Here is a 22,618-nt window from a genome sequence, read left to right as displayed (position 1 = left end):
GTTAAAGCACTTCTGTTACATCTGTGCAAATTCCTAGTACAGATACAGTTAACCAGGCGTCTCAAAGCTTAGCTCAGTAATTACAGTTGATTTGGATCCCCTGGTGTTGATTTTCAGAAAAATGTGTGAAATCTTGTGCTGTATTGCCAAAACTTCGATTTATGGTGTGAGTTAGAGTAGAGGATTCAAGAAGATGATGTTGGGGTCAGACTTTCTTTTTAACCACCAAAATGTTATTCCTGACTAACGAATTTTGTTTTCGATACAAAGGTTGCACTTAGAGGCCCAATAGTGAAGAAGTGCAGATACAAACTAATTAAGAGGGTGCTGCTGTCCAAAAAGCTCATTATCAGGTAGTCTGGTATTTTTTATTTCAATTGCAGTTGAATCTGTGCAGAAATCAAGGGGCTCCACAGAATTTCAGTGAAAATCATACATGTACTGACCAGACTTACTTAAATATCTGAGAAGAGCTTATTCTAAAATTTTGTGAAATGTCCATTAGCTTCATAGTATAAATGCAACTTTATGAAACAGCAACAGAACAGTAAGTGTAATACTGAGGTAAAGGGAGGATGGATTGTAGAAGTGACTTCCATTTACTCATGCTCTGAAGTCTGTGTTTTTGGGCCGAGTCTGTCCTTTTATTCTGATACAATTATTTTAATGTAATAATGAAAAAAAGTCTAAAATAACACTAATCAAAGTAGTTGGTCGTTATTGGCTTAATGAGAGCTGTATATTTTAATATAGCTTGTCCCTGCGTGAAAAAATTGCTAAAATCCTTAGTGGGAATAAATTGCTTTAAACATATTAGCATTGCTCAAGGAATGGGAAAATGTGAAAAATGGTTGTATGGGATTTATGCGATTTTTTTGTGGCTGATGTGTTGGTGTTTTTTTTTTTTTTAATTTTATTTTCTTTTTCTAGTTTTTAATGTTTGGTGTGTGTGTGTTTTTTTTTAAAAATCCTAAATAATTTTGGATTAGGTTCTTGTGTTTCAAACCATTTGAAGTTTCCTCAGAGCCAGACAAGAGTAATGAATCTTCAAATGATGTTTTTGAAACATAACATGTCCCTTTCTCTTTTCTGACAGCACCCTCTGGATGGGGCTGAACTTCATGTTGCTCAGTTTGTATTTGAAGTTTTCACTAGGGTAGTAAACTGAAATTATTTAGTACCAAATTCTTATCCCCTTTAACCTTTGCAATACTTCAAATTTATGTATTGTTTTGCATTTTTGAAAATGGTTTATTTGCATATGACTTCAGACTTTTATTCAAGACAACAAACTGAAGAACATATTTAATGGAGTTGTTCTCTCCTGTGTCACTTGTTTCTTTCCAAAAACCTGAACAAACAGGAGAGATAGGCAGTGCTGCACCATGCCCTGTTTCCAATATAGTATAACTCATGCATTCTTCTGTTCTGAATTGAAACACTGAAGCCAGAAACTGCAACATGGACCATTTGCTGGTTCTGATGGGGGATCTAATCTGTATACAAAAAGCAGTGATGGGTAAAGCTACTGAAGGGAGACCTTCCTTCTTCCTTCTTCGAACTAGCCAGTTGACTGTTAGGAAAGTCATCTCAGTGTGGTCATTGGCAGGGAGGGGGATGACCAGGGAAATGGTGACTAAAAGACAAATGATCATTACCTCCTTGTGCACAAATACTTATTCCAGACATCATTGGTATCAGAGCAGCTGTAGGAAAACATTACATAGGAAAGTTTGGGCGGTAGGCAATATACATTGCCTATGGCCAAATATAAAGTAGAAATCAGTTGTGAAATTCCAGAGGCAGGACCATCCAAAAATGCCTATATACGTAGCTGATCATTTGGACCCAAATAGTTATTCATAAATTGTAGGCATTAGTGGAAATGCGTTTCAAAACAACAATTTCGTCATCTCTGATCTTTCTAAAAAAGGCTATGTGCAGCAGTCATATTCTGGTAAATGGGGTTTTCCATCTAAACAAGTCTTTTGTTTGTGTTGCAGGTGCTATCATTTTTTCAGGGTTTGTTCACTTTCTATCATCAGGGATATGAACTTGCTAAAGACTTCAATCATTACAAAATGGCCTTGCAGATAAATATACAAAATGTAAGTTGAGATTGATATCTATGCCTTTTCTAATTTTTGAAATAAACTCATGCACTTAAGTTACTGCCTATACAGCATCCATGGTTTCGGGGACCCGGTGGCGCTGGATTAATGGTTGGACTCCATGATCTTGAAGGCCCTTTCCAACCTTAGTGATTCTGTGATTCTGTATTGCCAATACTTTCCTCCGTGTTAGTGCCTGTGAACTTTGGGGATATAGTGCCATCTCCTGGCTAACGAGCCGCATCGCTGAACAAGTCCTCGCTAATTCCAGTGAGTTCTTATTTCGTCATTTCTACTACTCTTCTAAAAAACAAACAACAAATAAATGGCCCCCACTCCTTTTTTCCAGTTTTTTTTAATAGAGACATAACACAAGGATTATCATGAAAGCGTTTAAAACCGAATGAAGTCTGTTAAAATGCGTACAACACTGGAGAATCCAGAGGAGGGGTAATGAAATGCCAAGCTTCTCAGTGTTTTAGGTGTGTTTGAAATCAAGTATGTGGTGGTCATGCCTGAGAGTCATTGCTTGATAGGGCTGTATTATCCATAACTAAGAAAAGGAAAGAAAAAGAACTAGGCTTATCAGCATTGCTTTTGATGTCTCTGCCAGCAGTGTGACTTGGAGTTTCTGTTTGTCTCGAAGCAGCCCTTTCAGGGAAGAACATCCCTCTTGGTCTGGGGTGCAGAACTCTATATAGAGACTTGATGTTAGCACTCATGGCATATTTGACAAAACGTTGTGTTCCTGCAGGGGTGGGCTAACTGGGGCCCACCACTACTAAGCATACCTTCACAACAAATTGCCCAGTGTGATCTGCTCAGGACTGGGAGAGCATTGGGCAAGGTGACAGGCTGAAGCGATGGGACTGATGGAGTCACTAGTCAGATAGTCTGTTTGCTTCCTTGAGATTTGTTGAAGAATAAAACTCACTCAGAGGAACTTGGATGTGCCAGAGGCCTGTTGGTAGGGAACAAGCTGCGTACCTTACTGCAAACAAGCATTTCATGATGGTGTGTCTGTTTTATTGACCTCTAAGGGCACCTGGAATTAAGACACAGAAACTACTTCTCAGAGGTTGTAATCTGTTTTTAGAAATGGCTTAACGAGCAGGTGGTAGCAAGGAGATGGAAAGGCGGAAGAGAGGATTACAGTTGCTGTAATACATAGTGACGTAATTCATGTGTCATGATACCATTCATTTAATTTTCTTCCCGTATGTTTAAGTCTCAAGTTTCCTCTTGAGCTGATGTTTGGTTTGGATAGGGGAACTGAGTAGTGGTAACTTCATAAGCAGACTTCTGTGGCAGAAGTCAGTGCTTCTGGAAGAAATTTCAAGACAGACTTGCTGCTTCTGTGTGTTTAGCTTAACAGGATGAGGAGCAGCACGGAGCTGCAGTGGATAGAGGGGAGCTGATGAAAGACAAGCAAGAAATGCAACTTGAGACAGAAGCTATGATACAGTTTTGAAGAGCTGGATTTCAGATTACAGATGGAAAAGAGCCAGTGAAGTGGTATGAAGAAATGATGAGCAATAAGAAAGCAAGCTAATCTCAACACGCGTTTTCAAATGACTGAATGGTGTGTCCCAGGAAATCCAAGAGATTGTGCTGTACAGCTCAAGTTTTATGAATAGATAGAAAGAATGACCTGGGTTTCAAAAAGCTGTAGAGAGAAAAGAGGCAAGACCTAACAACTGTCTGAGGTAAGAGGAGAATAGAAGAAAGTGTCTGAAAAGATCATGAGAGAACATGACACATTCTCCACTGTGTTGAAGATGAGCAAAACATCCCAAAGGAAAAATGAACTAGGACTTGGCTGTGGTACAGCTGAGCTACTGGCAGAACACTGAATTGACATGTTAGAAACTGAAGCGTACAAGATTCAGTATGGAGAGCCTAACTGGATATGAAGAGTGATTTGAGAGTTGCCAGCACAGCTGTAGTAATTGCCTTTTCATTCAGGTCATCTCTACTTTGAGAATTATACTGTGGATTTCCTCTCCATACCCTGCCCCAGACCCTATCTTCCCATCACTCCTCCAAAATGAAAGAAAGGAAAAAAAAAAACAAACACCAACCCAAAACCCTAACCTTGTAGCCCAAGCTCCAGCAAGCTGATTCTTTCAACAGTCTTATTCTCTTGTAAAAATCCTGCATCTCCCACTAGATTCCCCCGCATCTATGGGGACTTTTCTCATGTTATCTCAGTTCTGTGCCCAACTGCATACAAGGATCTTTGCAGCCTCGACCATGCTCTTCTGCCCAGCAAGCAAACTTGGCCTTCTGTGGGAAAAGGCGGCAGAGCCACGCTGGTGCAGCAGCTGTGGTCGAACCCTGGTTAAGCTCTACTTTTTCACAACACAGAGAGAGAAATTTTCTTGAGGTTTCTGGAGCCTGTGGTGCTCCATCCCACCATTCCCAGGGTGCATTTCACATACTCGGATTTGTGATCACTGCACAGCTAGGGCAAAGATCCTGGCAGAATCATTTAAAACATCTAACCTCAGAGTGATCAGGAAGGTTTAGGAATGAGTAGTCTGTCACTACCCATTTTTTTGCCTTTGTCCTGAGTACAGAGTACATATTTTAATGCAGCTCTTCTAGGACATTATGAAAAGGAGCTTACAAAATTGTTTGGAGCCTTGGAAACGAGTTTATGTGCAGGGTCTAACTCCAAAATTTGCAAGCAGATGTGACCTGAAATTGAGATGATGGATATGGGGAGGGTTCAGAGCAGTTGTTTTGCCTGGAGGTAAGGAGGCAGTTGTTCTTAGTCATTACCTGAAAAATATCTTCAGCTTTGCTCTATTTATAGAGCATGTGGGTATGGGTGTCTCATCTGACCAGTGTGCATGGACTGTGTTTGTGCCCATGAATAAACTCCCTCCAAGCATAAATCTGGAATTTGCATGTACAGATGGCCAGCCAGGAGCAGAGTGTTAGTTGTCTGTGTGCAAGAATGGATGCTTGTTTACATTCATGCTATATTTGTCAGTGTATGCAACTGTATGCTTGTCCTGGGGAAAAAAGTAAAACTGGTGAGGCAGGATTTTCAGAAGCTCATCCGTTTTCAGAAAAATAAAGGTGTTTTCAAAAAAACAACAAGATACACAAGCATGCATCTGGAAGGATGTGGTTTCCTCAAAACACATGTACCAATTGGGGAAAATGCCAGCTTGGAATTTAAATGTGTGTTTTTGGTTTGTGCAATTTGGACAAGTGGGTATGTGGAGAAAACTAGGTATTAACCATGATTGGTTTAGTTTTCTTATTTGCTCATTGGCCAATTGCCAGTGTTTTTCAAACAAAACTGAAGAGTTTCTTGTATTGGGTGTGAGCTGCTGTTATTTTGTGTAGTCCTATTGCATAATTTGTGGATGGTGCGGTTACTTTCTGATTGTTTTTACTAATATTATAACAAATATTTCTCTTGTGGCTGCCTGCAAACTTTGGAATGAGTGACATTCAGGAATAATAATAAACTGGACTTTTTTTTTTTTTTTGCATGCTTCTGCTTGTGTGTGATCAAAACATGTGGCATGTGTATAGTTTCAACGTGTATACATAGTTGGTGACCTTCCTGTCACTTTTTTCTCAATAACCACAGAAAATCCTCTCCTTCCTGACAACTAGTAAGAATTTCATGAATTAAACCAACATCTGTATTAATATTTTTCTACAGAAACTTGAATATTCAAATTTGAAAGTAATTTTGCACTCAGTATTTCACTTTTCTCAACAGATCAGTGCATTGTTTTAGAAATCTACTCTGGCAATCATTGTACACTTTCTGCAGTTAAAGAGCTAATATCTAAACCACACTTTACTTCTGAAGGGTATCAGAAAACTTGAAGAGTAAACATATATGGCGATCGTGCAGTGACCATCCTAAAATGGCCTGAGTTGTTCTCTCATTTTACAAATAATTATTATAGCTCCAATCTTTCAGGAAGAGTAAGTCTTTCTCCCGCTCTCTCTACTAATGAGTTTTTGCCATTTTGTTTTAGACACGAAATCGTTTTGAAGGAACAAGGTCAGAGGTAGAGGAGCTCATGAACAAGATCAGAAGAAATCCTCAGGAACATAAAAGAGCAAATCACTTCACAATGGAAGGCTATCTCTATGTACAGGAAAAAAGTAAGGTGTATTTTTGCATATTTTTATATTCCTATAGTGCCCATATTGTGCATCCACAAGTCTTATTTCTACACGTAACATGAAGATGCAAAGAATTTACACTTTATTAAACAGGGTCATCTGAGTAAATGTTCGAAGTCTCTAATGGCAGTGTTACCACGGCTCATAAAAAGAGCATGGTGCTGAAAGTGTGACAGATCTTAGCAAAGATGACTGAATTCAGGGAAATATAATTTGACCAAAGGATGTATTTAATGTTATTTTTAATCCCTTACTAATGACCTCCCCTAGAATTGTCAAACACTTATTGTCAGACCACGACATGAGTTGTCAAATTAGCCTCTGAAAATCGGGCTTGTTTAGTGTGATGAAATTGACTGTCATTTCCTTGGTTCAATGATATGCTTTCATTACCTAATTATGATCATATGGTCAAATAAAGCAGGCTTTATGCTAGGTAGCTTGCTGTGAAGGTGCATGTCTCACACAAATCATATCCTGTCAATACTTGGAACAATTATAAGTCTTTCTTGCTCTAGTAAAAAAGCCAAATAAGATGCAGAGCTCATACTGCTCAAGGAATTACCACAAAGTAATTTTTTTTTTCTTTTAAAAAACATTTTGCATAAATAATATTTTTTAGATGTGTGCCCTTATAGAAAGTTTGTTTGCTTATTCTGTTGGGAGATTATACTTCTATGATATTTAGTTGATTACTGTTTGAGTAAAGATTTCTGTGAAATGTTTCATAAATTGGAGACTCTCCAACATTCTTGATCGAAACATTGGTATTACAGTGTTGAGAAATAAGTTTTAAGCCATAAAAAATAACAAATTCTGTGAGATCAGTTCACTGGTCTTGGTCATCGTGAGCTTTAGAATCAGCTGAAAGTATTCAGAAGAGCTCCCTATGCCTGAAGCTGACTTGAGGAGCAGGGCAGTGAGACCTTCCAGGTTAGGAGCAGTGAAATCCTCTGTGAGCTTGAGCCACTTGAGAAGTGCTTCCCTGATACTCTGGGACAGAGTTCTTCAAAAGAGAAGATTCCTTTGCAGATCTTTTTTTTTTTTTTTTTAATAAGTTAGTAGAAGTGAGGAGCGACAGAGGGTCAGAATCCAAGTTTTAACTGTTAACATCACGGCAGAAATCTCAATAATACTATATGCAGTAGGCTGGACTCTTAAATGAGTGTATTCTATGTAGGGCATACACTGATGAATAGTTAGGAGTGAGTTTTGGTGTCAGAAAATGCAATCAGACCTTAGTCAGTAGATAATGTAGAACTGCAACACGGGTGCATCAATCTGCAGTTATTTAGCTTCAAGTTACCAAAAACTAGGTTTCTGTGTTCTGCTTAAATAAAGTTTCCAAGGGATATCTATTTTATATGGAAAAAATATTTTGTCTGTAGTAGTGAGGCAAAGATACATTAATAATTCTTTCCATTTGTCATTAAGCATAAGTATGAAATACTACGTATATAATTTTTTAGAATAGTAAGAACTGGTTAACATTTGTATTACTTTGTATAATATTCTTAATTCATTTCTTTGTTTTAGATACTGCATTGTTAAGAATTAAGTAGGGCTCTTGTGTAACATTTTGGAAAGCAGGAGAAGAAAACACAGGAACTGGAAAAAGCACATACAACTTAAGGCTTCTGTTTTATGTAGGGCCTGCTCCCTTTGGTTCCAGCTGGGTGAAGCACTATTGCACGTATAGGAAAGAAACGAAGAAGTTCACCATGATCCCATTTGAACACAGATCAGGAGGGAAAGTTGTAAGTATATTTTTATATTCTACTCTTATACTTTCCCTGTATCAAGATCAGAAGATGTGTCAGATAAGATGTCAAGTACTTTCCCTCTCTACCTCCTTGCCCCTTTTTTCTTCTTTCTTCATGCAATTCAGTCTGTCATTTAAGGACATTAACCTCAAGTAATGGGTGGATTAATAGATAAGAATTCTGCAGACTTTTCAGCTGCTTCCATTTAGAAGACCAGAGAACATGGCACAGGCAATGTGCAGTATTTCACCATTCAGAGTCTGGTTTATCCATGAGGCATTTAACTTGTGACAGTATAAATCACGAAAATAAAACAGACTTAGAAATTTCTTTCTTGTGTGTTCCAGTCTGATTTTTCTTTCAGAGTTGTAAATACTAGAAGAGGGACTAGAAAAGAGGATTTTAATAGGAATATAATTTGTACTGACAACCAAATGTAATTTCAGGTATCTTTGATAGCATCTGAAATATTCAAGACCCAAGACTGTTGATCTTTAAATGGCTTTAATTCCTATTGAAATAGTTGGGAATTGAGGGCACTCAGCACCTTCAGAGATGACGCATTAAATGAATGCATTAAATGAACGCATTAATATGGATGAAATGCATTTTGTTGCAAGGAAAAGGATATCTGAAGCTGGAAAATAATGCTTGAGTCAATCTTCCTGCAAATGCAGCACCCTGCCCTATCTTCAAATTTGGTTAGAAAATCATGTTGTTGGAATTTTATCAGGGTATTATATCGTATTAGTTTGAGCAGAGGGGAGATGACTTTCATGATTTTGAGGGCTGTGTATATTTACAAATATATTGAATTTGGAAGGATCTTTCAAAAGCTCTGGAAAACCTGCCATACTGAAAATGAGTGGCATTTGGCTTCCTTAATCATTTCAGTACTTCTGTGAATTTTTTATCCTGATTTACACTAATTGTAATAAGGCATTTTAGTTAACATACTATGTGTGTAAGCATTCAGCATTCTAAAACACTTATGAAGCCATTTTTTCTGTATTAAAAGATCTCCCATTTTGAAATCCACAATGCAGTTACTCCTTCCCTGACAACCTTCTGTGTCTGGAGGTGTTGAATATGACAAGAAGTAATTAAAATGTGCAGTTAATCCTGATATAAATCCGGTACAACTCATGCAGCATTCACAGCTGAGTTTATCTGATTTCTGAATACTTAAGGGTAAAATATGATCCTAGTATTGGTTGGCCTTTAAGTAAGGACTGGTTCTGTAAGACAGTAAAGAACACTGACTTTGTTCTAGTTACTGTAACAATAGTCTTTGCTAGGGAAATCGCTGTGTCTGACATAAAATGGGAGAATTCTGTTACACTCATTGTTTGGTTATATTGTAACACGTGCAAAACCTTTATAGCAAAATATTTTTGTTAGTTTAAATTACTATGGTACTGTGTTATGCTGTAAAGTACCAGCTAAAATGACTCAGTGTTTTTGCATTTATGTCCTGTAAATAACCATGGAATTTATGTGCTATTGCGCAGAGACCTGAACGGAAACTGTGAGTGAATTCTTCTGCAAGTTTTCAGTATAGTTTTTGCCATTATTTTAATGTAAATTTACCTTACTTGGTTTGTACACTGGCTCACTGAAGCTTTCAATTACTGGGTCAAGCGCATAAAATTTTTTTTTTTTCACAGGGAGATGAGGAACTCTTTGTCCTTACATATTGTACCAAAAGAAATATAGATACTATAGACAGGCGATTCTGTTTTGACTTAGAAGCTTCAGACAGGTAAGCTGGTGAAACACACTAGAAATGACTCTTTCTAAATAGCAGTTAACGTTACTGTAATATTATTGTTATCTTTTCTTGTTACTTTTTCAATGTTTGTTTAGACTGCCAGTGGGAAATAGTCACTGGAGGAGCAGGCAAGCACTGCGGTGGCTCACTGGATTTTGCTTCAGTTGTGTGTAGCAGAAACAGGGAGGATCTAAACTGAACTGTAGACATTGTCTGAGCTCACATAAAAGAAAAGCATAGAGAAAGTTAGAGAAACTATTTTGAATTGCTGTTATCATAGTGAAGAAACGTGGCTTAAATTGAAGTACGTATAGCTATAGCGAAAGACTACGATTACAGTAATAATTCATAGTCATGACCATATTGTATCACAAGCTTGCTTTCCGAAATGACATGTTGCTGAGGATTTATGCTGGATTCTCAGATTGAAAATAAGATCGTTGGAATTTTGATGTGCTTTGTGGCTGGCGTAATCTTCCAGTGCATCTTGAACACTGTTGCCACTGCCTTTTTGAAACCCTACCATTTTATTGCTTTATTTCAAAAGAGAAGAACTGCTTTTTTATTTTGCTAAAGGATCTTAAAATATGATAAATATTGCTTTTCATCAGCACTGTAGTCTTCATTTACGAAGGTGAGAGAATCCAACTTAACAGGGTGCTGCAAATAAATACGACTGTGGTAAGGTCACATTCTTTTGGTGCACATTGTATCTGTGTAGAACAGGATCATATCTAGCATTAAATGCTAGATATAAATTAGTGGGCTGTTGCTGAGTTTTTGCATCCACCTCTCTGAGCTGTTTTTAACCAATACATTTGTTCCTTACTGATACCAATTAATTACTTTCTAATGTGTCATGTAGTAGGTCTTCAAGTTTTATAGGTTTTTGTTTTTTTCTGATCAAATTCATAGTGCCCTTCACTTGAAGTGCAGTGTGGCCAATGCTGTCAGGCCCTTCTGTCCTATGATTGCTAGTGGTCTGCAAATATATCTGTGACAAGGAACGTTTCCATTGTTCTTATCCATTCATTGCGCAGTCTTACTTGGAGGCTATGCTTAGCGTGCGTGGCCAGACTGGCCTGCCTGAGGCATGCCCATTTCTGTAACAAGCAATTGGTAAAGGAATGCAAAACTACCACTGCATCTGAAAACTTGCAGCTCACGTAGCAGAAGACAAGATACTAATTTATAACTCAGGTGGCATTTGTCACAAGTCTGCAGCATGGTTTGAACTTGTATTTTTGATATGAGGAAGATGCGGGTTAACTATTCTAACACTGTCCCAACAGTAGGAAGGGGAGTAAAGATTTAAACTCTTGACATCAGCTCCTCCTGGGTTGGTGTATTGGTCAGTATGAATAACAGATTTCAAAATGAGTCTGATGAAGTTTCTAAAAAAGTACTCTGAGAAGTGTCAGTCTACCCCCTCTTGTTTGTCATGTCTGCTCAGTAGGGTATCTGGACTTTGAACAGTGATGGATGGAGAGCAGTGTTTCCTTGATCCTGCAAAATATTTTTTCATTTTCTTCTCTGGTAAAAGTAGGAAAAATCTACTCCATCTTTCTGTCCAGATATAAAAGACACAACTGGTCCACTGTGACCTTGATATCAGACATTTTTCTTTTAATAATATATGTGTGTAGTACTGAGATGTTCCCATGGAGATTAGTTCTGTGCTGCAGGCCATTAGCTTGTTTCCTTGGTACCAGTTCAGGGCACACTTATCCCTTTGCTTGTCCAAGTTAAAAAAAAACCATACAGATTGATGGATGGCCATGGGTTTTCTTTGTTCCTGTGCTGTGGAAGGAGGCAAGACTGTAAAATTTTAGGAAGGACTTCTCAGTAGCAAATGATCAGCCTTGTGTGTAACTTGAGCATAGTTTGGAGCTAACTGAATATTTACAGATTTTTCTTTTAACAAGAAAGCCAAGATAATTCTTTTTTCTTTAAATTCTGATACTTATGACTATAAGCTCTGAGGATGCTAGGATCCTGGCTAAATCTCTGTAAAGTGATGTTTTTTTCTGGTTCAAGTACTCCCATCATGTGAAGTTTGAGGTGACTAGCGGTAAATGTAAAGAAAGTTAAGTCTGAAGGAGACAGCAGAGGTCTTTTAGGGTAGGAAAAAGACCTTCTGTTAATAAAGAGCATAAATAGATGAGATAACAAGATAAATGTACTTAGATTGTAATGTTACCAACACAGGACAAGGAGGAGGGAAGGCTTTGTCTCTTTTCACTGTAGTTTGAAGACAAATAAGTAACGTTTCATGCAGGATATACTGAGTTTGATGTGTTGCCTCTAGGTGATACTCTTTGATACCTTGACAGTTAAAATTTTAGTGAAAAGAAGGAAAGTTTGCCCTGCGTAAAAGTAACCTGTTTGGTTTTAGTTTTAACTAGTAAAAGAAAGTACACAAGAAAAAAACTAAATCAGCCTGTGGGTTTTTTAGTTAATTTAGCTAATTACTTAGGGTATTTTTTTTCTACCAAGTGATTAATTTCGCATGTTTATGATGGTTGCAGCTCTGCGCTACTAGCAGACCAGTTTGTATTGAAAAAAGCTGATATGGCTTGAGAAGCTGCTTTGCTTACTGTTATTACTATACCAGTGTTAGCTTGTTTTAGTCATAAAGGCTATTTATTAGTTGCAGAAATTAAGGCAAGGCTTCCCTCACCCACTCTAAGAGCTCAATGTCTATCACTGAGAATAGTAAGAGATTCCATTTTTATGGCTTTATAGTCTCCTTGCTTTAACTAATCAAAAGAGAATGACTTGTTTGATTGCTGCCGTTTTCCAAAGTTATAGCTGGGCCTCCTGAGTTTAGACTGGTTTGCCAGAGTGTGTGTGCATGCCTTGTCCTCACAGGTCTGAAAAGAGATTTTGAGCAGGAGGTATTTGTACCTATAGAGTTTTATGCTGTAATTAAGCTGTGTGGTTTGATAAAATTTATGGCAAAGTGAAAATGAACTAGAAATGTCTCCAGTTGTAAAAATATGAACATGATGTGTAGACTGTTACAGTTTTAAGTAAAAGTGGGATTTGTGCTGGTTTTCTCTGTGCTGTTGTTTTTAGAAAATTTCTTCCCCTACAGCTATTTTGCTACCTGAAGAAAGATTTAATACAAGGGGGGGAGGGAGAGAGATGTCATGAATTAGTTCTCTATTTCTGTCCATCTCTATATAATGAGATTTACAAATTTGCCAAAAGAAGCGGCAGGCTGAATATAATGATTTTTTTTAATTGGCAGAAAAATAATTACCCAATTAATCTGTTCTGCTTTTAACTGTCTTTACTTTGTACACCATGCTGAACCATACAATTACTCTCTTTAATTTCCTATTACATAAACACAAGAGTAGATTTGTGTTAATCTCTGTTCACTAATCCCTACGTCCTACAGTTATCCATCTTTGCTTTTTAGGAAAGTAGTAATAGTGGAGTTTTGTAATGAGATACTGCATTAAGACTTGGTTATTTTTTATAAGATATTTACTGGAAGACTCTAATCATTGTCACTGCTCTAAAGCTGAAGACTACACATCAAATAAGTTGACAAAAGCCATTGTTTATGTAACAGCACAGCAACGCAGGAGCGTTACATAAATTTAGATTTCAGAAACTCAGTAACTCCCAGCAAGTGTTGTAATCAAGAGACTATCAATAATGAGCTATTTCAATTAAATAGTTTGCAGATTACATTCACTCTCTTTTTTTCCTTCCTATCTCTATTTCCTACTGTGTGTATCAGTTCTATACCTTTTATTTTAAAGATGAGCAGTGTTCAGTAATTAGGCAAAAAACCATGACCCTGACTTTTAGGACAATGGGCTTTTGCTTGTAGTTGGAAGTAGAATTTGATAAGACTTTTTTAGTTACTGGTGAGTGCACTTACCCTGTGTGGTTGGTATATTTGCAGGCCTGGAGTTCCTGTGACCATGCAGGCATTTTCTGAGGAAGACAGGAAGCTGTGGATGGAAGCCTTGGATGGAAAAGAAGCTGTAAGAGCGTAATTTTTTAAATACCCATTTATAGTGTAATGGAGAAATTCTCTCACCCCCTGCTTCCTGACCCCATTTATACTTCAATAAACTGAGATTATGTAGTTTGCAGAATGAAGGAAGAATAAAAGTGAAATAAAACTCAGGAGAGATGAGTAACTAGGTAAAGCTCAGCATAGATAACTGCTAATGCTGATAGGAGATATTTTTCATTGTAATGACAGCATCAATTTTTATAAATGGTTTCCCATCACAATGATGATATTGGTATTCTAAAAAATGTCTAGGATAAGCATGTCCACTTAGCCTTATGCTGACATACTGCATTCCAGTGGCAAGACTTGTGTGATTTAATTAAATGGTATTATCATTATGTGTATATTTTTAAAACTAGATCAAAAAAATCCTTGTCAATGAGAATGAGGTTGTACTTGAATTTGCTTAATGTCTGGTTCACATCAGGAAATGGGTCTGAACTGCAGAATTGAAATACATTGCAGATTATATTTACAATCATAAATATTATATTTGTCTTGTGGGCCAAAAGTAGTGGGGTTTTCTAGTCAATGACACAATCATGTGTCTGTCCCCAGTAGTTCACTACTGTGAATTTTAGCAGTAGGTGTTATTGACAACACTTTTATAAAAATCTTGTTTCATCTGCAGAGGTGTTTATAATCATCACATGCTGGCTGAGCTGGACTTCCCAGTGAGCTTACACCTTCTGGGAATGCTGAGCTGGGACATAACTCCCAGGAGTCATCAATGCAGTTCACAATGATTTGAGTGAACTTGAACTGTGGGAAACTAACCTGCAGAGAAACATAAGAACATGGAGCACGTAAATCACAGTTAATTTCAGTGGCTCTAACTAGCATTGTTCTACTCCCCAAGGAACTGTATTTGTGGAGAATTTTAAAAAAATTTCACTCCCTAAAAAGTGCAATTATCTACTTTCTGAGGGGGCATGGACCTCTGGTCCTACTCTTAGAGCTGTTGTAGGTAGAGGTGATATGACCTAGCTGTAAACAGTTGCATTTGTCCCTACTGGGCATTGAGATTGGGAGTGTCTTGTTTCTGGTTTCATAAAATTACTTGAAATAATTTATGTCTTTTTTCTTTTTGCGTTAGCTGTTCATCAATTTGAATAGAGCAAATGCAAAACGAGAGGGAAGTAAGTATTTGAATTACTATTAAAGCTGATTTTTGTTAACATTTTACAATTGAGAAAGGCAAAGGTAAACTTTTTTCTGTGGATCCAATGTAATTAAATATTTTATTTTGAATCGAGTTCTGAATATACTTTGTGGATTTTGTAATTAGTGGGTTTTGACAGGAACACAGTTTAGTACATACATAAGAATTGTAGGACTGGTCATAAGCTAGAGAAACAGTCTGATTGGTTTTGCCAATTTACTTCATACTTGAAATTGACTCAAACAAGTGTTAATTTGTATGTAAATGCATCACATTTTCTTAATCCAGATTGTGTGTAAACATCTGTTAGAATCCATAAGTATGGTTTTAAAAGCAATCACAGTTGAACATAAAGGTCAGGAAAAAACCTGAATGCATGTATTTAAAATGTAAACCACAATATGGAAGTAGAAGAGATGGCTTTCTTCTGTTAGCAAAGTGTATGAGTGAAAACAGTTATCCTTCTTGCATTTTCAGAAGATTTATCCTTGCCTTTTTTTTTTTTTTGATTGTTGGTTAAAGCTGGATCTTGGTGTTATTAGTAAAAGTTTTTCCACAGTTTTTTATTCTCGTGGTGCAAGACCAGGTCCCCAGGAGCAGAAGGCCAGATGTTTGGGGGAAGGGTGGTTTTGCAATGTAAGCTTTTAAATGAAGTTTTGAAGTGAAGAATGAGATAGGAACAACAAAGGAATGCTGGATCTCAGCTGTTGTCCTGTTAATGCATCTGCTTTTATGTAGTCAGATCATTAACTGCTGTGAAACGATATACATGTGTCCTGTATCTTTAGTGTGGGAATTTCTTTGGCTCATGGTAGGATTCGGTAAAAGCCCTGCTGCTAATGATTATATTTTTTCATCATAAGTACTTCCTTGTCCCATTTGGTTAACTCTCTCAGATGTTGTCGATGTTGCAGTAAGTACTGTTAAATTCCATTTTGCATCTGCCAACATATGTACCTAATCAGAGATCCCATTCTTCAAAGGCTGCTGCTGTGAACAGATTCAGTGAAGCCACTACCACCAGAAAGAGCTTTTATTTGAGCTAGGCAGGGCTGTGAAGGAGAAAAGGGGTATATCTCTAGGAAAGGTGATGAAATATTCCTATTCCAGAATATTTACAGTTTTACCTGAGAAGTACTAGCTCTGTCATCAAGTCCAGCCTTATTTTTCAGTGAAAGACATAATTGCAATGGTGCTTTAAAACTTTTCAAACTTTTTTTTTCCTTGTAGGTGCACAGCTGGATAAGATAGGGTTCACTGTCATCAAAAAGTGCATCAGTGCTGTTGAAACACGAGGTAATGATCAACTCAACCTGTTCGTGGAGGGGGTGGAGCAGCTGGTCTGCTCTTCAGAGAGGGCCTGTGTGACCTAATCTTCTGTAGATCTCTGGGAAAGACTTAACCTGGCAGATATTACACTGACCAGGGCAGGAGCTTCCTTCTGTCCAGTCCCAGCCTTTTAGGTATGGCTTTCTCTCAAGAAATGTGTTTTCAAGAAGTGCTCAGGAGAGGGTAATAGCACCTCTCTTGACAAAAGAAGTCAATGTTTGTGTGCAACAGCTGAGAAAAAAACCTGCATCTTGTAGGCAATTCCTGTACCTTTGCTGTTGGAACAGACTGACTAATTTTAGTATTCTATTTGTGGCCTTTGAATGGAGGTTTTCTGTTTTGTCACTTAGGACAGAAGAACAGAAGCTGAGCAGGCAAGTGAATAACAGAAAGTATTGAAGCACTTCTGGTGGAGTTAGTCTCACACCAGAGACAAGGATGTTTTCAGGCTTACTGTTGCATATACTCATTGTTGTACCTCCAAAATTGGAGACAGAAGAGAAAGGTCAGTATGCAGACAGTATTCAAGAGGTAGTTGGGATTATGACTGTGGAGAGGCTCTGTGTCAGAGACCCTGTGTAACTTGGGCACTGGATAATATCAGCTTTTGCTATTGCTGCCATGTGAGGAGACAACACTCCTTGTATGGACGTTCTGAAAGGTGAGGTGACCAGCTTCTCTGAGGTCCAGTGCGTTGTATATGGTATTGTGTGGAAAACCTGCTTGTTTGGTTGTGTTTTTTTAAAAAAGAGGTGAAGAGATGAAAGTAGGTAATTGGTTATGGTCTATTTCTTAGTTTGTTAAAAGTCATGTTGAAATTTCTCTGTGTGAGTTTTGTTTTTCTCCTAAATTGTTGACCTTCCTTCCTGTTCCCAAAGGGGAGATTTATGGTTTTTCAGGGATTGTATCTTTTTTTCCCCTAGAGATTTAGCATTGCACAGGGGATAATATTTATATCTTTCTTAGTATCACAGTCCATCTTAAATAAGATAACTGAACAGAAGAGTGGATTGGTCATGCATCCTGTCAATGCAGGGTCTTACTTAAAAGCAGCGTATTCCATGTATGTACTTTACTATACGGTATTATTAGGAAGACCGAGCAGCCTTTGTGATACTGAGCATTTAGCATTTAAACAGCAAGAAGTATCTCAAATCCTGTTTCTCGTGGACTTTTTTGTATCAGTCCTGATACATTAAAGATGTTATTTCAGATTAGAACATATTCTTTCTGGTGTTATTTTTGTTCAATTCTGTTCTTTTGAATATCTTTCAAATAAGGTTTGCCTGTCTCATCACTTAAAAAATTTCAGTTACTGGCATTTACGATCTGAATATTTCAGCTGGGCAACACTGCAGATAAAGCTGGCATCCTACAGATAAGTTGCCTTCACTGGAAAACCCGGCTTCGATATAGAATGGATTTATCTTTGCACTGGATGAGGCAGAATTTAGGAAAAGGGTAGCATGTGGTCATGTAATAAAAGGGCTGGTTTTGGTCTACAGCCCAGTGACTAGTTACCTTACAATACCTTATGAATCATGCTTACTGTAAGCAGTGTGGAGTACAGTGTATTTTGGTTTATTATTTACAGGTGCATTCAAACAGTTTTCTTCAAGAAGTCTTTTTTTTTTTCTGTCTGTCTGTCTGTCTGTCTGTCTTTCCTCCCCAGCAAGGAAAGTGGAGTAAGGACATAGCTGGGGAAGAAGTGTGAACGTTTTCTTCATGAAGTGGCTATTTGGAAAAATGGGTTAGATGTGGAGTTTCTTCTCATGGCTGTGGGTGGATAGGTTAAACTGAGTGTTGGTTCAAGTCCGCTCTGTTCTTTATGCCTTGATTTAGGGGCATGTAAGAAGGTGCAAAATACATTTGTAACCCCACCTAATATTGTTGTTCAGGACAGATGATAAGCTTGCGTAGATTAGAAGTGTGTGTCCCTGTAGCAGGATCTGCCCTGGAGCATACTTGGAAGAGAAGTGAAGTTACCAAAGTTAGCTGCAGTATTTCCTGTCTTTGGAGACCTTGCAGCTTCACTATCCCTTGTACACAGCCTTTGTAAGACCTGCAGTCAATAGACTGCCTTGTGGTAATTGCTACCAATGAAAATGACTTTTACCTATTAATTTTGTTTTGGGGAGTAATTAAAAAAAAAAAAAAATCTGTGTTCAATAACAATTTTTTTTCCCCAGGGTTTCAAGAATAGGTTGAAGTAGTACCTTCCAGGAACTCAGCAAGCTAGCTCTGTTTCAATGAACTTCATTTTCCCATTTCGTTTCAAGTAGCTGTTGATGGCTTTCCGTTTATCAATACTGAACTTAACATCAACTGCATTAAAAAAAAAAAAAAGGCAAGCTTAACAAACAAAATCCTGACTTCATCCATGAGACTAACTGAAGCATTCCTAAAGGATCAGTTTCTGTTTTCTGCAGAACTTTCAGGACCTTCTGCTGATGTCTGCCGAGCTAATCAAATGGAGGGCTAGGAGAACATTAATCTTTTTGCCTCAGAAGGGCTTGGCCAGATACTTGTACGATGAAGAAAATCCGTCTTTTAGGCTGCAGATTTTATACCTATACTTGTTCTTAAAACAATTTTTACTTGATTATTTTACTTTAATGATAACACATCAAAGGCAAGTTATGTTCGGCAGAAGAAAACAGGACAGATGCCTCTTCAGAGACTGTGCTTGTGTGCCATGTTTTTATCTCTTTTAATCATAATGGGTGTGAGGTTGGCGTGGGTGGAAAGAGAGGACAGTCTAGTGTGGGTGGAAACTGAGAATAGTCTTGTCATGTCATAGCAGAAAAAGTCTGGTATTCAGAGAGAGGAGAGCATAACAGAGATATTGAACATAAACTTGTCAATGGCTGGATAATTTTTTTCTCAGTTATGTTCCCTTTTATAAAGCCAAGAAGGAAATGATTTGCTCTGAATGAATAGAAGAATTTAAAGGCAGTGTCTTGGGTAAAATGCATGTAAGCTTCTGATTCAGCATTGCCTTATAAGACCTTGGTTGTGCTTTACCTGGTAGGAGATGCTGAGGCATCAAGATATGCAGCCTGTCTCTCACATACTAAGTGTGATGCTGGTTGGATGTGCACCGGTGTTTTGTCTCTGAGAGAATGTTTTGGGATTCTTTTTGGAGTATTTTATTTATAATTCTGTACTGAGAATAATACAGCAGGGCAAAAGTTTATAGAAACATCAAAGAGCCATTTGCTCTGGTAGTAAAGACTCTCTGCATGTTTTTGTGTGCCAGTAATTGGTTGTACCTTCTGTGAGGATGTGGTGGGTGTTTGCCAGAGCAGTGTTTGTCTTGATTTTAGAACTACTGGAGCTGCTAATCTGAGCTGCAGAGAGAGATGGCAGCATTGAGCTGCCTGTTCAGGGTGTCTGCTCATGAGAAAGAAAAGATGGTGAGGAGGAAGTAGAAAACCTTTTCACGTAACGAGAAAAATCTGGCATTACCTTGAATTTAGAGTGTCACTTGTATGCTCATTGCACGGGGGGTTGGACTAGATGACCTTTAAAGGTCCCTTCCAACCCAAGCTATTCTATGATTCTATGGCTGTTTCTGTACTATGGAGTTTGATATAAAAAGTTGTATTTGCAGCTATATTATTAGCCTGTGTCAGCTGCATGTACAATGCCAGCCACAAAGTAAACCTGCCTACATACCTTGCTTACCATAGGATATATATTTACTATTTTACTTACAATACCTTATTTTTCTAAGTATGTTTCACAAATTGTGTACCTGTGCCAAATTCCGGTATCAGACAGCCAAACATCTTGAGATAATGTAAATATGAAGGAAATTACGCTGCAGGGCTTTACCGCTCAAAGTTGCCAGTAGTGCCTGGTTGAGCCAGCAGACACAGCGTCTGAACCCTTCAACATTTTAGTCAGTGGTAAGCTATTCCTTGCAATGAGTCATCTTGTCAATTATGTTCTGTAAATGCCAAGCATTATCAGTCTTGGATGTGCTGAAGATCTGAAATGTGCAGATTAAATCAGAAATAGTACTGTTTCAAACCAGACTTGTATATTTTAAATAGAACATCATTTAAAGGTATGTTTAAAGGTATCGTTTAAAACTATGTTGAAATATTAATTCCTCTCTGCACTTCTTGATGTCTGCTAGCAATTAGCTGTGCTTTTTCAGGTTGATGAATTTGAAACCGATCAATTATCTGATAATTACTATTACAGACTCACGATTATTGCTGGAGGGTTGTCTTAGGTTCAATACTACCATAGTTTCAAAGACTTTTGCGTATCGTGTCTGTTTTAAGGTTGAGCAGTAGTTTCTGTGGTTTGACCTTAATTATTTTTAATCCTGTAAATGTATGTTTGGGGTCAGTACAGTTTGCTTCCCCCTGGTTTTAATGTTAGAAGCACAGGAAGTCACGAAACAACTTCTGAGATAAGCAAAAGCTATGTTTGACTGCAACAGTATTTCTTCAGCTTTTTAGCTTCTTGCATATGGTGCATAAGGCTTGTTCTGTGGTACTAGAAGTAGTGGAGGACATTGTATAAAACAAGTGTGATGCATTTTGGCAGAACATTAAAAAGCTTGGCGTTACTTTCGTACCAGAATTTTTCTGTACACCTCTGCGAAATTTGAAGCGAAAAAATAATTGCCGCGCTCAGGACAGATTCCTAGTGCATCCTTGTTTGGAGTGAATGAAGGACTATGTTATTTTTAATTTTTTAGTGTTGGCAATCTGTAAGTGCTGTATAGCATGCTATCACACTATCGTTCTGGGGTTCACTGGAAACTTACTTGGTTGGGTTGATAACCTCATATTTTGAGAAGAATAGTATTGTGGGCACATAGCTGTTTTTTGCGGTTCATTCTTTTGCACGCAGCTAAACTGTGAGCATACTCAGGTTGTGTTTTTTGATGACCACAGATGAAATACTGGAGATCTGGCTCATTCTGTTAATTTGAGCCAGACTCAGCATCATTACAGGGGTGCCTGCATACTGGGGCAAGAAAAGGGCCAGTTTTGCCCAGGTGGAGCAACTGAGAGAAGTGGCTGCTATAGCCTGTCAGCTCCCCGCTGGGACAGAGGATGGAGCTGTGCTAACAGGGAGGAGCTCAGCAGGCTCTCAAAGATCTGGCATGGCTGAGGAGGTTGCAGATTGTGTGAGGAAGAGGAGTGGGTGAGAGAAGAAGGAAGAGATGTAGCAAGGCTAGGCAGGAGGAGGAGGTAGAAAATGTGAAGTTCTCTCCACTGCATTGAGAATTATTGCGTATATTATGGTTGTGTCTGACAGTAATTCATTAAAAGCCTAATGATTTCTACATACTTCATCTAATATTTATTTGGGAAGAAACTTTTTCTCATATGACTAGTTTTAATTTTTCTCCTCCGAGTTGGAACGGTTTGGTGTTGAAACTGGGAATCCTCCACAAGCCTTCCTTTGTTGAAGAATATTTGAATGAGAATACCACATAATCTGTTATTTGAAAAGATTTCCTTGGAGTGGAAACACAGGTATTTTTTGTGGCATTTCTACTCCTCCAGGCCAATGTGAATATAGAGGTTGAATATGGTGGTGTTTGTAGATGGCTGCATATTATGTGGCCTCTTAAACATCTGTGTCAGCTTCAAGACTATAATATTTTACCTCCCACTATATGGGCTCTGAAACAATGCAGCAGACAAAGACATACCTTATTTTGCCCTTTTCCTTCCCTGCCTCTTCTCTCCCTCCTGTTTTCTTCCAATTTATATTCATAGTTTTACTTCCTTGGGGATAAAACTGGGTGTGGTAAAGGAAGGCAAAAGCAGGGGAAGAGAAAGGGTAGAGAAGTGTATGTGTTTCGGTGGACAGAAGGGCGCAGAGGAAGGACAGGAAAGTGGTCCAGTGTCCACATGAAATGAGAGTAGGGGACTGAAAACGTTAGGCCAGTTATGGCTGCTCTATTCATCCCAGGCGAAACCAGAAGGACTGATTTCAGTAACCTGTGGTGGTGCCTCTGGACATGACTAGTATGTGGACCACAGTGGGTTGGAATGAGGCCTTGCATCTTAAACGAAAAGCATTTACAAACTTGAAAAAGCATTGGTTTTCAGGACTGGGAATAGGCTCAAGTTTTTCTTTATTTTATCCAAACTCTTTTTGTCAGCCACATACTTGGAAAAAAGAAAAATTGCATTTATTAAAGAAATCTTAATTTAGCGTTTGTTGGTTCAGTTCTTGTGTTATTAGAATGTGGATGATGATGTATCCAAAATGCCTTTTTAAGGATCTGAAAACAGACTGTGATTT

The 22,618-nt window shown here is 38.0% G+C and overlaps 1 protein-coding gene across 1 annotated transcript in view; it reads left to right on the top strand.

The window, feature by feature from the left end:
- ARHGAP10 (Rho GTPase activating protein 10) overlaps positions 1-22,618 on the top strand; it is a gene marked incomplete at both ends in the record, with an annotated part of 71,531 nt that overhangs the window by 23,105 nt on the left and 25,808 nt on the right. The window contains 7 exons of the mRNA XM_010295528.1: positions 2,004-2,108; positions 6,122-6,251; positions 7,923-8,029; positions 9,703-9,797; positions 13,729-13,810; positions 14,942-14,984; positions 16,238-16,303. Of these exons, the coding sequence (XP_010293830.1) occupies positions 2,004-2,108; positions 6,122-6,251; positions 7,923-8,029; positions 9,703-9,797; positions 13,729-13,810; positions 14,942-14,984; positions 16,238-16,303 (628 nt within the window). The remainder of the gene's footprint in view (positions 1-2,003; positions 2,109-6,121; positions 6,252-7,922; positions 8,030-9,702; positions 9,798-13,728; positions 13,811-14,941; positions 14,985-16,237; positions 16,304-22,618) is intronic.

This window comes from Phaethon lepturus, unplaced genomic scaffold, assembly GCF_000687285.1.
Source record: "Phaethon lepturus isolate BGI_N335 unplaced genomic scaffold, ASM68728v1 scaffold38379, whole genome shotgun sequence".
Lineage (NCBI taxonomy): Eukaryota > Metazoa > Chordata > Aves > Phaethontiformes > Phaethontidae > Phaethon > Phaethon lepturus.
This window is presented reverse-complemented; position numbering and strand designations above follow the sequence as displayed.